This window comes from Somniosus microcephalus, unplaced genomic scaffold, assembly GCF_052327205.1.
Source record: "Somniosus microcephalus isolate GS21.2 unplaced genomic scaffold, FLI_Smic_1.0 unresolved_chr1, whole genome shotgun sequence".
In the NCBI taxonomy this organism is placed as follows: domain Eukaryota; kingdom Metazoa; phylum Chordata; class Chondrichthyes; order Squaliformes; family Somniosidae; genus Somniosus; species Somniosus microcephalus.
Window position 1 is genome coordinate 122,895,522 of NW_028225179.1, and position 15,870 is coordinate 122,911,391.

The 15,870-nt window shown below is 44.4% G+C and overlaps 1 protein-coding gene across 1 annotated transcript; it reads left to right on the forward strand.

Annotated features, from left to right (window-relative positions):
- The first annotated feature begins 708 nt into the window (after nucleotides 1-708).
- LOC147095790 (putative G protein-coupled receptor 139) lies at nucleotides 709-4,556 on the forward strand. The gene is made up of 2 exons (XM_085973717.1): nucleotides 709-778; nucleotides 3,631-4,556. Exons 1-2 carry the CDS (start codon nucleotides 709-711, stop codon nucleotides 4,554-4,556), a joined length of 996 nt encoding a protein of 331 aa, XP_085829843.1.
- Nucleotides 4,557-15,870: the final 11,314 nt, after the last annotated feature.

Below are 15,870 nucleotides of genomic sequence, written 5' to 3' on the forward strand. Positions count from 1 at the left end.
CCAAGCGAATGCTAGTCCTCGTTATCAAGTGGACTAGAATATAAGAGGTAGAAGTTATGCTGCAGCTACACAAAGCCGTGGATAGACCACACCTGGAGTACTGTGAGCAGTTCTGGGTAACACGCGTTAGGAAGAATATCTTGGCCTTGGCGGGACTCCCGTGTAGATTTTTGACAATGATACCCGGATTCCAAGGCGTCAAGTATGAGGAGAGATTACACAAACTAGCGTTTTATTCCCTGCAATTTAGAAGGTTAAGGGGCGGGTCACAGATTGCCATGTTCACATTAAATGGAGGAACAGGCTCGAGGGGCTAAGTGACCTACTCCTGTTCCTATGTTCCTCTGATCCTTCCTATACTGATTATTTCCCAAGTAAATCTCATCACATTGCATGTGGTCAGGACGCTGTACCCGAGCAACGGATTGAGAGGGTGGGAGATCAATGAGCCTGAAAGTTCCTGTATAAGCGGCACAATGCCTTCCTCAGCTGAGAGAGCCATGGGGTCACTTTGTTTATGCAGAAATAAATGTTGTAATGTGTTTGTTAAAATACCTGTAACTAATATCAGTTGTTATGTAACTCCCACTGTCCCACTGGAGGATTGCCGCAGGTATTAATAAGGATCTGAGTCCCGCTCACAGCCTCAGTGTGTGCCAGTCGGACCCCTGGGCTTGCTTTCCATACCAGCATTGCTTCTCTACGAAAATGGGACCGGCTCCAATTCTGTACGTAAAAAGAATCGGCTATCCGATTCTGGCAGTGTTTGGCGTCCCTGGTAAGCTGTAATTCTTACTTTTAATTCTGTGTTTTATTTATCTTGCCCAAAGTGTTTAAAATGCCGCCTATTTATCTGAGACCTTCGCTGCCGAGTTGTCTGTATGCTGCTATCACTTTCATTAACTGCTTCATCGATCTCAGTGCTATTTGTATTGGACTATCTTTTAATCGCTTTATATTGTTTTGTGTTCTCTTACCTTTATTAAGGAGCGAGTCATCAGTGTATCGGAAGCATACCCGCATCTGAGCCAGTAGGTGGAGATGAGAATATGGTCTCCAGTTAACGGGCTGGCATCCAGCGGGTTACTCGCCTCCGCATGGAGTGGTGGGATATCCGTCTCAGGAGACGGAAGGGTTGGGTTTATTTCCCACTCCAGACAGCTCGGGCCACGAGATGAACAGAGTGTCGGATCTGACTAGAGGATTGAACTCCAGTGGGGGTATTTGACCCAGATGGGTGTGGGTGACTCCGTACCCCATTGTAAATGGTATGTGAGGCTCTTTATTCTTGGCTTTAGTCCATCTAGCAGGAATTCTGAAGATAAACACCCCGAGGAATGTAACGGCAAAGCACGTCCCATATTCTTGCAAGTGGCTCAAATGCCTCGCCTCAGTGGTGACACACACGCCACTAACTCAGAAGAGTATGGGTTCAAAACCGACTCCAAATGCTATGAGCGCCTGATCTAGACTGACACTTCAGTGCAGTACTGAGAGAGCGCTGCACTGTCAGGTGTTAGACCCTCGAAAGAGATGTTAAATCGAGGCGCTATCTGCCCTCTTGGGTGGACATAAAAGATCCCATTGCAATATTCGAAGAAGAGCAGCTGTATTCTCCCGCAATCGTTATCCCTCAACCAACATCTGAAGAAATAGATTATTTGGTCATCATTTCATTGCTGTTTGTGGGAGCTTGCTGTGCACAGGATAGGCACCTGCATTTTGAACATTGGAACAGTTACTCCATTGAAGAAGTACTTCATTGGCTGTAAACCGTTCTGGGACATCCTAATCTCGTGAAGAGCGCTATATAAATGCAAGTTGTTTTACTCTGTGTTTCTTTATTTCTTTATTCCTTTTTTAATTTAATTCATTCTTTTGTCATCTTCCAAAATTCTAGATTATGGAACAGTTCCTGCAGATTGGAGGGTGGCAAATGTAAACCCACTATTTAAAAATGGAGGGAGAGAGAAAACAGGGAACTACAGACCAGTTAGCCTAACATCAGTAGTAGGGAAAATGCTAAAGTCTATTACAAAGGATGTGATAACAGGACACATAGAAAATATCAACGGGATTAGACAAAGTCAACATGGATTTATGAAAGGGAAATCGTGTTTACAAACCTATTTGAGGTTTTTGAGGATGTAACTGGTAGAATAGATAAAGGAGAACATGTGGATGTGGTGTATTTGGATTTTCAGAAAGCCTTTGATAAAGTCCCACATAAGAGGATAGTGTGCAAAATTAAAGCACATAGATTGGGGGTAATATGATGGCATGGATTGAAAATTGGTTAACAGACAGGAAGCAGAGAGTTGGAATAAATGGGTCTTTTTCCGGGTGGCAGATGGTGACTAGTGGGGTAATGCAGGGATCAGTGCTTGGCTCCAGCTATTCACAACATATATCAATGATTTGGATGAGGGAACAAAATGTAATATTTCCAAGTTTGCTGATGACACGAAACTAGGTGGGATTGTGAGTTGTGCTGTGGATGCAAAGTGGCTTCAAGGCGATTTGACAAGTTGAGTGAATGGCAGATGCAGTACAACGTGGATAAATGTGAAGTTATCCACTTTGGTAGGAAAAACAGAAAGGTAGAATATTATTTAAATGGTGCTAGATTGGGAAATGCTGATGTACAAAGGGACCTGGGTGTTCTTGTACACCAGTCGCTGCAAACAAACATGCACTTGCAGCAAGCAGTTAGGGTGGCAAATGCTACGTAGGCCTTCATTGTAAGAGGATTTGTGTACAGGAGCAAGGATGTCTTAATAAATTTGTACCGTGCCTTGGTGAGACCACACCTGGAGTACTGTGTACAGTTTTGATCTCCTTACCTAAGAAAGGATATACTTGCCATAGAGGGAGTGCAGTGAAGGTTCACCAGACTGATTCCTGGGATGACAGGACTGTCATATGAGGAGAGATTGGGTCGACAAAGCCTGTATTCACTAGCGTTTAGAAGAATGAGAGGGGATCTCATTGAAACGTAGAAAGTTCTGAAAGGGCGAAACAGACTGGATGCAGGGAAGATGTTTCCCCTGGCTGGGGGTTCTGGAGCGAGGTGTCACAGTCTCAGGATACGAGGTAGGACATTTAGGACTGAGTTGAGGAGAGATTTATTCACTCAGGGTGTGGTGAACCTGTGGAATTCCCCACCACAGAAGGCTGTGAAGGCCACATCACTGAATATATTTAAGAAGGAGATTGATAGATTTCTAGACACAAATGGCATCAAGGGGTATGGGGAGAGAGGGGGAATATGGTATTGAGATAGAGGATCAGCCATGATCATATTGAATGGCAGAGCAGGCTCAAAAGGGCCGAATTGCCTACTCCTGCTCCTATTTTTCTATGGTTCTATGTTTCTTTTATTCTTTCCTCAGTAATGCATTTTCGGACATCATCTAAGTTGATGGTCAGTGTGACTGTACTGATACAGTTAGTAGAATAATTAATGTCTTGAAGGTCACATGGTTCCTCGCTTTACCAGATCATTCTTCTCATTCCCTTCAGTGATTTATATCCATCAAATCCACCGCTAACAAAGCGGTCAGTTACTTTCCCAGCTCATTAGATTGCTACATTGAATTGATCTTGTTCCTGGTGTTTTGTGCCCTACAGCGAATCTGATGACGGTGGTGATCCTGTCCCGGGGAAAGTGCGGTCTCTCCAAAGGAATCACTCGCTACATGGTGGTGATGGCAATATCAGACCTACTGGTGCTGACCTTTCATGTATTGGTCCAACAAATCTTTACTTATCATTCCCCCAATTCATTCCTGTCCCAAACTGCAATCTGCCCTTCATATACCTACCTGAAAATCGTTACTCTGGATTACTCCGTCTGGTTAACAGTGTCGTTTACCTTTGACCGCTTTGTCAGCATTTGCTGTCAGAAGTTGAAACTCAGATATTGCACGGAGAGAACGGCAGCCGTGGTTGTTGTGTCCATGTGCGCACTGAGCTGTTTAAAGTACATTCCCTTTCACTTCCTGTATGAGCCCCAGTTTATTATTGACAACGTGCGCTGGGGCTGCCGGGCCAAAGCGGTCTTCTTTACTTCTGCTGGGTGGATGGCATTCTCCTGGATGTGCAGTATCTCTACCGCACTCCTCCCCTTTTTTCTCATCTTGCTACTGAACTGTCTCACGGTCAGGCACATCCTGGTGGCCAGTCGGGTCCGCAGGGTTCTGAAGGGATTGGTCGGCGGGCAGAAACAGGGCGACAGAGAGACGGAGAGTCGGCAGAAATCCATCGTCCTACTCTTCACTGTGACCGGCAGTTATATACTGTTGTGGTTGACAGCAACTGTGACATCCATGTGCACCCGACTCGCAGGCAGTTACATCGACCAGAATCACATAAGCCCCGCATTCATCGCTAATGAGGTTGGAATGCTTCTCATGCACATGAGCACCTGTGCAAACACGTGTATTTATGGAATGACCCAGAGCAAGTTCAGAGAGGAGGTGAAGAACACGGTTAAATATCCACTCACTCGAGTTGTTAAATTAGTGAAATTTAAGTCGGCTAGCGCTAACATCTGAATATAACTGGATAATTTTCTCTCTGTTTCTTCTCATCACTTCACCATCCGGTCCCTTCAATACTGACCATAGTGTGCTCTTCGAATAGGGTCCTGACTGTGTGTTGTGTTGAGATAATACCCTGCCTGTATGCAACGAGTGATGTTAACGCTGAGGACACGCTGCTCTAAAGGAATGGTGAAACCGACAGGTGTCACTTTATTTAAAGTTTGCTTGCATCATAACCGACACATTTTGTAACAACCGACCCCACATCACCGGTCAATAAAAATAGAGTGGTAACATATTGGGGCAATGTTAACCTAATTCTTCCGTCATGAAACTGAAGGGTTCAGTAACAAGGCACGATTTACATCCCGCCAGAGTTTACTCTCCATTGAAGGCCGTGGAGAGCAATATTGGGCACAGTATAAAACCGGCGTTCCACCCAATCATGTGAGATTGTGTTTGGCGATTCAATTTAAAATTACGCCACAAACTGCCAGATTTTCTCTTCAAAAAGTAAGGACGGAGAGAGAATGAAAGAAAGGAAGACAGGGAATAGAAAGATAAATGGAAAGTTAGAAAGGAAGAAGAGGGAAGGAAATAAAGTAAGAACAGAGGAAAAATGAAGAGAACGTGGGGAAGATGGGAAGAAAGAAAGAAACAAAGAATGAGAGAAGGAAAGGTAGAAAGAGAGGAAGAAAAAAAGAAAGAAGGAAAGAGAGAAAGAAAGAAAAAAGAAAGAAAGAAAGAAAGACAGGAAGAAGAAAGAACGATGGGAAGAAGAAAGGAAGAAGTAAAGAAAGAACGAAGAAAGAAGGAAAGCAAGAAAGCAAGAAAGATGGAAAGAAAAAGATAAAGAAAGAAAGAAAAACAAACAAAAAATGAAGAAAGGAAGGAAGTAGAGACAGAGAGAAGAATAGTAAGGAAGAAAGAAGGAATGAAAGAAAGAAATAAAAAAGAAAGAAAAGAGATAGAAAGAGAAAAGAAAGGAAGAAAGAAATAAAGGAAGGAAGAAAGGAAAGAACAAGATAGAAAGGACGAAAAAAGAAAGATAGAAAAGAATAAATAAATAGTGCACAGAAGGACTAAGGCATGAAAGCACACCCCTATTCCAGTGCCCTGGGATCTTTCACATCCATCTGAGAGGGCAGATGGGGTATCAGTTCAGTGGCTCATCTGAAAGAGCTCACGCTCTGACAGTGCAGTTACCCCCTCAGTAATGCACACAAGGGCCAGGCCAGATTTTGTGCTCCTGTGTGGGCGTTGAACCCACAGCTCTCTGACTCAGAGGCGCGAATGTTACCACTGAGCCACGGCTATCTGGTGACTTTAAAGCCATTTATAATATGTCATTATAATAAATATCTCGCGTAATGAGCACCGCCTCACCCCGCAACTGGGAAAAGGAACAACTTATTTGGATCCAACTAGATAATAAAATATCGGGTTCTGTACCTGGACTGCTGATTTTTCCAATCTCTGCCATGATGCTTTTGCCCTCTGCATTTAAACTCAAAGTCCTTTGATTAGGAAGGGGTTAACCGGATTTCCTCAGGGGATAATCGGATAACATCATCATCCTGATCATGATGCTGTCTTTCTTTCCTTCTTTCTTTCTTTCCTTCTTTATTTATTTCGTACACTTTTTCTCTCTGTCTCTTCTTCCTTCCTTTCTTCTTTGCTTATTTATTTCTATCTTTCTTTCCTTCTTTCTGCATCATTGCTGCAAAGTGCAGGTAGGTCGGATGCTGAGTGGCAATATGACCACATAAGATTGTGATAGCTCCCTAGAGAAAGATCGATACCTTGGGGAAGTACCAGAATCTTTACTGGTCTTATGGGATGCTGCACCTGCATGAATCAATGGCAGAAGGAAAGGGAGATAGATTAGTGGAAACACAAGGTAACTGGAAAAAAATAATTCAATCAAGCATCTTCTTTGAATAATATTACATGTAAAAATGGCTATAATAGTGAACTCTAAAATATTTTGTTAGAAATATGTAAATAAGTGCACATCAATCTAACCGAAATCCTTACAGCAATTGGTAACATGACAGACTCATTATAATATACTTGATCTTAAGTTTTACATCAATATTTCTACCCACTAATAGGATAAGGCAGGATCTGGCCAAAATGGACTGGGATCAGCTACCTGTAGGAAAATCCGCATCGGAGCAATGGGAGGCTTTCAGAAGGGAGATTGAGATCATACAATGGCAACATGTTCCCGTAAAGGTCAAGGGTGGTTCCAAAAACCACAGGGAACCTTGGATGTCAAGGGATATACGAGAATGGATTAGAAAAAAAAGGAGGGCTTTTGGCAGATACAAAAGGCTAAAGACGGAGGAAGCACTAGAGGAGTACAAAAAGTGCAGGGGGATACTTAAAAAAGAAATTAGGAGATCAAGGAGGGGCCATGAAATAACACTGGCCAGCAAAATAAAGGAAAATCCTAAGATGTTTTATAAGTATATTAAGGGTAAGAGGATAACTAGGGAAAAAATAGGACCCATTAGGGACAAAAGTGGCAATCTGTGTGTGGAGTCGGAAGATGTAGGAGGGGTTCTAAATGAATTTTTTGCATCTGTTTTCACTATGGAGAGGGACGATGTAAACATAGAAATAGGGCGGGGGGACTGTGATATGCTCGAACATATTAACATCGAGAGGGAGGAGGTATTGGCGGTTTTAGCAGGCCTAAAAATGGATAAATCCCCAGGCCCGGACGAAATGTATCCCAGGCTGCTGTGTGAGGCAAAGGAAGAGATTGTGGGGGCTCTAACACATATATTCAGAACCTCTCTGGCCACAGGGGATGTGCCAGAGGACTGGAGAACCGCTAATGTAGTACTATTATTCAATAAGGGGAGTAGGGAAAAACCGGGGAACTACAGGCCAGTGAGCCTAACATCAGTGGTAGGAAAATTATTGGAAAAAATTCTGAGGGACAAAATTAGTCTCCACTTGGAGAGGCAAGGATTAATCAGGGATAGTCAACATGGCTTTGTCAAGGGAAGATCATGTCTGACTAATTTGATTGAATTTTTTGAGGGGTTGACTAGGTGTGTGGATGAGGGTAGTGCAGTGGATGTGGTATACATGGATTTCAGTAAGGCTTTCGATAAAGTCCCGCAAGGGAGACTGGTCAAGCAGGTAAGAGCCCATGGAATCCAGGGTGCCTTGGCACATTGGATACAAAACTGGCTTAGTGGCAGAAGGCAGAGGGTGATGGTCGAAGGTTGTTTTTGTGACTGGAAGCCTGTGGCCAGTGGGGTACCACAGGGATCGGTGCTGGGTCCCTTGCTGTTTGTGGTCTACATTAATGACTTGGATATGAATGTAAAAGGTATGATCAGTAATTTCGCGGATGATACAAAAATTGGTAGGGTGGTAAATAGCGAGGAGGGTAGTCTCAGTCTACAGGATGATATAGATGGGTTGGTCAGATGGGCGGAACAGTGGCAAATGGAATTTAACCCGGAAAAGTGCGAGGTGATGCACTTTGGGGGGACTAACAATGCAAGGGAATACACAATGAATGGTAAGACCCTAGGCAAGACGGAGGGACAGAGGGATCTGGGTGTGCAAGTACACAGATCCCTGAAGGCGGCGGAACAGGTGGATAAGGTGGTAAAAAAGGCATACGGGATACTTGCCTTCATTAGCCGAGGCATAGAATATAAGAGCAAGGAGGTTATGATGGAGCTGTATAAAACACTGGTTAGGCCACAGCTGGAATACTGTGTGCAGTTCTGGTTGCCACACTACAGGAAGGATGTGATAGCTTTGGAGAGGGTGCAGAGGAGATTCACCAGGATGTTACCAGGGCTGGAACGCTTCAGCTATGAAGAGAGACTGGGCAGATTGGGTTTGTTTTCCTTGGAGCAGAGGAGGCTGAGGGGGGACATGATTGAGGTGTACAAAATTATGAGGGGCATAGATAGGATGGATACTAAGGAGCTTTTTCCCTTAGTAGAAGGGTCAATAACTAGGGGGCATAGATTCAAGGTAAAGGGCGGGAGGTTTAGAGGGGATTTGAGAAATAACTTTTTCACCCAGAGGGTGGTTGGAGTCTGGAACTCACTGCCTGAAAGGGTTGTGGAGGCTGGCACCGTCACAACATTTAAGAAGCATTTGGATGAGCACTTGAAATGCCATAGCCTACAAGGCTACGGACCAAATGCTGGAATATGGGATTAGATTAGACAGGGCTTGATGGCCGGCGCAGACACGATGGGCCGAAGGGCCTCTATCCGTGCTGTATAACTCTATGACTCTATGACACACACAGTCATTCCGCCTTTGAAACTGAACGCAACTTCGGGATTTGGCGAATGCGCTGGGCATCACCCATCATCTTATTGAATGGCGGAGCAGGTTCAAAGGGGCAAATGGCCTACTCCAGCTCCTATTTCTTATATTCTTTTGTCCATAGGTATCACTGTGACACCTGGTATTCAGTCCCCTGTCAGCAATTCCCTGCAGACTCACTAATGAGAAATTTCCAATTTATTGTTGCTAAAATATTAAAAGTAATGCTTTGATATTAAAGGTAACATCTGTTGTTTTTAGTGGGTGTATAATTGGCAAATTAATTTTAATATAGATAAGTGTGAGGTGGTGATTTTGTTAGAAAGAATAAGGAGGCCACATAAAGTTAAATAGCAGTAGGATTGATTTTTAGGGGGATTGAATTGAAAAGCAGTTAAGTTATGTTAAACTTATATAGAACCTTGGTGAGACCACACTTAGAGTACTGTGCAAAGCTCTGGTCTCCATAATATGAAAAGAATACACAAGAAACCGGAGAAGGTGCAAACAATATGTATTGGATGATACCTGAACAGTGATTATCCTTATCAGGAAAGACTGAACAGGCGGAGGATCCCTTCTCTAGAATGGGAAGAATGATGGGTGAGCTGATACAGCTCTTTAAGATTATGAAAAGGTTTGATATGGTAGACATAGAGAAAATGTCTCCACTTATGGGGGAGTCTAAATCTAGGGACAATAATTACAAGATATTCACCAATAAATCCAATAGGGAAAAGAGGAGGAACTTCTTTACTCAGAGCGTTGTTAGAATGTGGAACTCGCTAGCACATGGAATAGTTGAAGTGAATAACAAAAATGCATTTAAAGGGACGCTAGATAAACACACGAGGGGCAAAGGAATAGAGGGTTATGATGATAGGCTTAGACGAAGAGGACTGGGAGGAGGCTCGTGTGGAGCATAAACAACATCATCAATCAGTTGGGCCGAATGGCCTGTTCCTGTGCTGTAAATTCTACGTCATTCAACCTTCAATGTTGTGACTTTAGGTGATTTAAGGAGCAGGAAATCGCCTGCTGATCACAACCTATTCCCAACTGAGGTACAGGCATCTGCATTTCCCCATATTGAACATCACTTGGAAGAAGCACCGAGGGGAGCAAGGGCACATAATATACTTTATTCGCTGCTCACGATGCAGTCTCCTCTACATTGGGGAGACCAAACATAGATTGGGTGACCGCTTTGAGGAACACCTCCGTTCAGTCCGTAAGCGTGACCCCAAGCTTCCAGTCACCTGTCACTTTAATTCTCCATTCCACTCCCACTCAGACCTCACCATCCTCGGTCTCTTACACTGTTCCAATGAAGCTTAACGCAAGCTCGAGGTACAGCACCTCATCTTTCGATTAGGCACTTTGGCAGCACGGTGGCATAGTGGTTAGCACTGTTGCCTCACAGCGCCAGGGACCCGGGTTCGAATCTGGCCTCGGGTGACTGTCTGTGTGGAGTTTGCACATTCTCCCCGTGTTTGTGTGGGTTTCCTCCGGGTGCTCCGGTTTCCTCCCACAGTCCAAAGATGTGCGGGTTATTTTGATTGGCTATGATAAATTGACCCTTAGTGTTAGGGGGATTAAATACGTGGGGTGAGTGGGATATGTATAGGGGTTACGGGGATCGGGTGGGATATGTGTCGGTGCAGGCTCGATGGGCCGAAATGGCCTCTATCTGCACTGTGGGTTTTCTGTGACTTCTGTGACTTTACAGCCATCTGGACTCAACATTGCGTTCAACAATTTCAGGCCATAACCTCTGCCCCTATCTTTTTTTTCATTTTTTATCTTTCTCTTCCACAAGGCAGCTGTCATTCATTCTGCCATCGCCATTTACACTTCATCTAGAGCCATCTTTTGTTTCTTAACTTGTCCCCTTAACATCTCCTTTTGCCTTGCACAGCAGTCCTTTTGTCTCTTAAACTCTCCTGCCTTCCATCCTATCAGAGACCTTCCCTTTTGGTCTCTCCTCCCCTCCCCCTTTCCCTGCCCCTGCTCTTGCCTAAAAACCGGTTCCATCTCCAGCTTTTTCCAGTTCTGATGAAGGGTCATCGACCTGAAACATTGGGGCAGTAATTCCTCCCCAAACGCGTGAGTACGGAAGGGGTACTCACGCGTCTGGCCGGAGGAAATGCCGGTTTTCAGCATGCACAGCGCATGCGCTGAAAACCGGCATTTCCTCTCCTCTAACCCGAGAGTTGAAGAGGCTAGCGCGTGCGCTGTAGGGGGCAGCGCGTGCGTCTTGGATTTCCTCTGTTTTGGGGGATTTGCGCATGTCAAAAGGCCTCCGGTCTTTACGCTTGTAAAAAGCACACGTAAGTATTTATTTTTACAGGTAAGTGGTGTTTTAGTGCAATTTAGAAATATTTTTCCACAGGTTTATTATTTTAAAGAATCTACAATAAGGTAAGTTTAATTTTAGGCTCTTTTTATTAAAAATTTACTTTTTTCAAAAAAAAAAATTATTGTTTAAATTATTTTGTTAAACTTATTTATACTAAATTAATGATTGGGATGATTTTTTAAATTTTATTTAAAGTTTAAGTAGTGTTTTGGGGTGCAGTACTTTTCATGAGTTTGACAGTTCTTACTCTCAAACTTATGAATGAAGTTTCCCCTCCCCTGATTGGCTGAATAGTGCTCACCTGATCCCAGCCGGCAGATCGCACTAACTACGCCGCTGGGTCAGGTTAGCACAGCGCGCTGACATCAGAAGCTGGCCACTGACAGGAAATCCACTGCGGGCCAGGTTTCAGATGTCGGCGCGCAGGGTTAGTGCACATCGGGGGCTTGCACGCGCGGCAATCCCCCGACACCAAGTTCTGGGCCAATAACTCTGTTTCTCTCTTCACAGATGGTGCATGACCTGCTGAGTATTTCCAGCATTTTCTGTTTTTATCACTGAATATACTCTGTGTGGGATCTTCAATGACCACCTCACAGAGTGGCTTGGTAGGCCACAAATGACCAGCCTGGTTTCAATGCAAAGTTTAGACGGGCATTCCAGTAGCAGAGCCAGGAATAGTTTAGAATATGGTAAACAACTAGTGAACCATCTACAGAGGGGTACCAGCAACCAAACATCCAGGGCTAGATTTTCAGTATAGACAGTTTTGGGGCGCTAAGCTTAGCGCCCGCCCGAAGTTATCGCCCGCCCCAAAGTAGCGCCCCGTTGCCGGAAATTCAGTGGCTTCGCCCTAAGAGGTTGGTGGAGCGCTAAAAGAGGCGTTCCACTAGTATCTTTAGGCGCTAAGCCGGCGGTGGAGAGCGCAACACCCGAGCTCGGGCGCAGCGCACGGCAGACACTCTGGTGCCAGTGAGCTCTTAAAGGGGAAGGATGCATGTATTTTTTTCAAATGCAAAGTCTGGGGAGAAACGGGAGGAGGAGGAGGAGGAGGAGGAGGAGGAGGAGGAGGAGGAGGAGGAGGAGGAGGTTGGTGCCCAGACTGTTCAGAATAGCACACAGCTTACTTCCACACAACACATGCAGAGTGCCTGTAGAACGAGTGCCCTTTAATTTGCGCTCCCCAGGGTGTGTTGCGTTCCATTTTACAAACGCTCTGGACGCCAGGCGCACAATGGGGCGGTCCGACTGAAGTTTGGATTCGGGGCGGCCAAAGGGCGTTGCACGAGGATGTGACGTCATTTTCTGCGCGCGCATCCGGGCGGCCGCTAAACTTTGCGCCGGCGCTAACGGGCAACTTAATTTGGGGCGGGGCGCAAACTGCGCTGCGCCCAGGCGCTACACGCATAGCGCCCGAAAATCACTTCTCTTAAGGCGCTAACTGCTGGCGCAAGCAACTGAAAATCTAGCCCCAAGTGCGGTAACATCAGTGCAGAATGGTGGTGGGCAGTCAAGCAACTAACAAGAGGAGGAGGAGAAGGTTCCGTGAGCACCCCATCCTCAAACCATGGTGGACCCTAGCAAGTGACAAGGCTGCAGTATATGCAAGTCTTCAGCCAAAAGTGCCGATTCAATCATCTCACTCCATCTTCTCCTGAGGTCCCTAACATCATGCATGCCAGTGTCCAGCAAATTTAGTTGACTCGATGTGAAATTAAGTAGCGGGAAACTGCACTGGACATAGTAAAGACAATTGGCCCTGGCCACATACCATCTGCGATGCTGGAAACCTGTGCATTAGAGCGAGAAGCTACCCCAGTCAAGCTGTCCCAGTACAACTACGACACTGGCATCAATCCTTTAATTTGGAAGGTTGGCGGAAGTGGTCCAGTCGGCCCCGCATGCCTTTGCCGGCTATTTGAAAGAGCTGTACAACTTAGTCCACAACCCAGCTTTCCATCATAACTCTGCAAATGAGTTCTCTTCAAATACATGTCCAAATACCTCCTGACAGTTCCTATGGCATCTTATTCTACCATGCTTTCAGGTAGTGCGGTCCGGATCACAACAGCCCTCTGTGTGAAAACATTTCTCTTAATTTCCCCTATAGCTCTTTCGCCAATTATTTTAAATTAGCAACCTCAGGTGTCGACCCACTTGCCAGAGGAAACAGTTCCTCCCTATTTGCTCTATCAAAAGCGCTTATAATTTTAAATACCTCTATTAGTTCTCACCAGAAGGTTTTCTGTGCTCTATGGTAAATAATCATTTCCAACGTCGCCACATAACTGAAGTCCCTCATCCCTCGCATCATCCTGGTAAACACCCATTGTAACATCTCCAACACCTTGACATCCTTCCTAAAGTGTGGTGCCAGAATTGTAGACAATACTTCATCTGAGGTCTAACCATTGATTTTTAAAAGTTTAGCATGACTTGCTTGTTTTTGTTTTCAATGCCCTTATTTCAAAGCCATGTATCCCACATACTTCCTTAACTTCCTGATAAACCGTCGAGGATTTGTGAATATACAACCCAGGTCTCTCTGCTCTTGCACCCCCTCAAAATAGTGCAATTTATGTTATACTGCCTCTCCATGTTGTTTCCCTCAGAGTGCAATACTTCACACTTATCCGTGTCAACTTGAATATGCCATGTATCTGTCCATTTCACAAATCTATCAATGTCCTCCTGCCGTCTGGTAATATCCTACTCATTGTTTAAAAAGTTGCCAAGATTTGTTTTAATCAGCAAACTTTGAAATTGCACTCTCTGCAACCAGTAATAAAGCAATGTTCCTACTATCGACCTCTGGGTGACCCTACTGCATACTTATCTCCTGACAGGAAACACGTCCATTCGCCACTACTTTCCAACTCAGAGACTGGGATTGCGACTACTTGAGTGGATACACTAGATGATTCTGGACCAATCTCCAGGAATGTATGACGAACAGCTTTGCTATTGAACCCACATATCTTAATTAAATCACATTACCTATCCTGGCTTTGAATGAAACATTTATCCCTTCACCTTTACTCCTTATCGAGGAATCACCTTGTGATTTACATCCAGATTTCCAAATTGGTTCTTTGTATTACTGACAACTTAATTGCTTTGATTAGCAAGTCTACCTCACATAGTTAAACTTTCATAAGAACATAAGAAATAGGAGCAGGAGTAGGCCACTTGGCCCCTTGAGCCTGCTCCACCATTCAATAAGATCATGGCTGATCTTGGGCTCAAAGCCACTACCCAACCCGTTCCCCATAACCTTTCACTCCCTTATCTTGCAAAAGTCTGTCTATCTCCACCGTAAATGTATTTAATGACCCAGTCTCCACATCTCTCTGGGGCAGAGAATTCCACAGATTTATGACGCTCTGTGAGAAGAAATTCCTCCTCATCTCAGTTCTAAAAGGGCGATCCTTTATTCTAAAACTGTGCCCCTGCATCCTAGATTGCCCACGATGCAAGACATCCTCTCTGCATCTACCTTTTTGAGCCCCCTCGGTATCCTATATGTTTCAATAAGATCACCTCTCATTCTTCTAAATTCCAATGAGTATAGGCCCAGCCTGCTCAACATTTTCTCATAAGTCAACCCCCTCATCTCTGGAATTAACCGTGTGAATCATCTCTGAACTGCCTCCAATGCAAGTATATCCATCCTTAAATAAGGAGACCAAAACTGTACGCAGTACTCCAGGTGCAGTCTCACCAATACCCAGTACCGTTGTAGCAGGACTTCCCTGTGTTTGTACACCAACCCCTTTGAAATAAAGGCCAACATTCCATTTGCCTTTCTCATTACTTGCTGTACCTGCATGCTAACTTTTTGTGTTTCATGCACAAGGACCCCAGGACACTCTGAACTGTAGCATTTTGTAATCACTCTCCATTTAAATAATAATTTGTTTTTTTATTTTTCCTGCCAAAGTGTATAACCTCGCACTTTCCCACATTAAATGCCAAATGTTTTCCCAGTCACTTACCCTATCTATATCCCTTTGCAGGGTCTTTGAGTCCTCTGTACAACTTGCTTTCCCACCCATCTTTGTATCATCCTCAAACTTGGCTGCATTACACACGGTCCCTTCATCCAAGACATTAATGTAGATTGTAAATAGTTGAGGCACGAGCACCGATCCCTGTGGCATCCCACTAGTTACATTTAGCCAACTGGAAAATGATCCATTTATCCCGAATCTCTGCTTTCTGTTAGTCAATTCTCTATCCATGCTAATATATTACCCCAATTCCTTGAGCTCTTACCTAATGCAGTAACCTTTTATGTGGCACCTTATCGAATGCCTTCCGGAAATTCAAATACACCACATCCACCAGTTCACCTTTGTCCACTCTACTTGTTACCTCCTCAAAGAACTCCAGCAAATTTGCCAAACATGATTTCCCTTTCATAAAACCATGCTAACTCTACTTGACTGCATTCTGATTTTCCAAATGCTCTGCTAATGCTTCCTTAATGAATGGCTCCAGCATTTTCCCAATGACAGAGGTTAGGCCAACTGATCCATAGTTTCCTGCTTTCTGTCTCCTTCCTTTCTTAAATAGAGGTGTAATATTTGCGGTTTTCCAATCCACTGGGACCTCTCCAGAGTCCAGTGAATTTTGGCACATTGCAACTGTTAA

What these genes read in the sequence shown, in the direction of transcription:
- LOC147095790 (XM_085973717.1), top strand. Translation starts at nt 709, where the DNA reads ATGGGACCGGCTCCAATTCTGTACGTAAAAAGAATCGGCTATCCGATT. An exon ending in GGCAGTGTTTGGCGTCCCTG is followed by an intron (nt 779 to 3,630) that starts GTAAGCTGTAAT and finishes TGTGCCCTACAG; the next exon opens with CGAATCTGATGACGGTGGTG.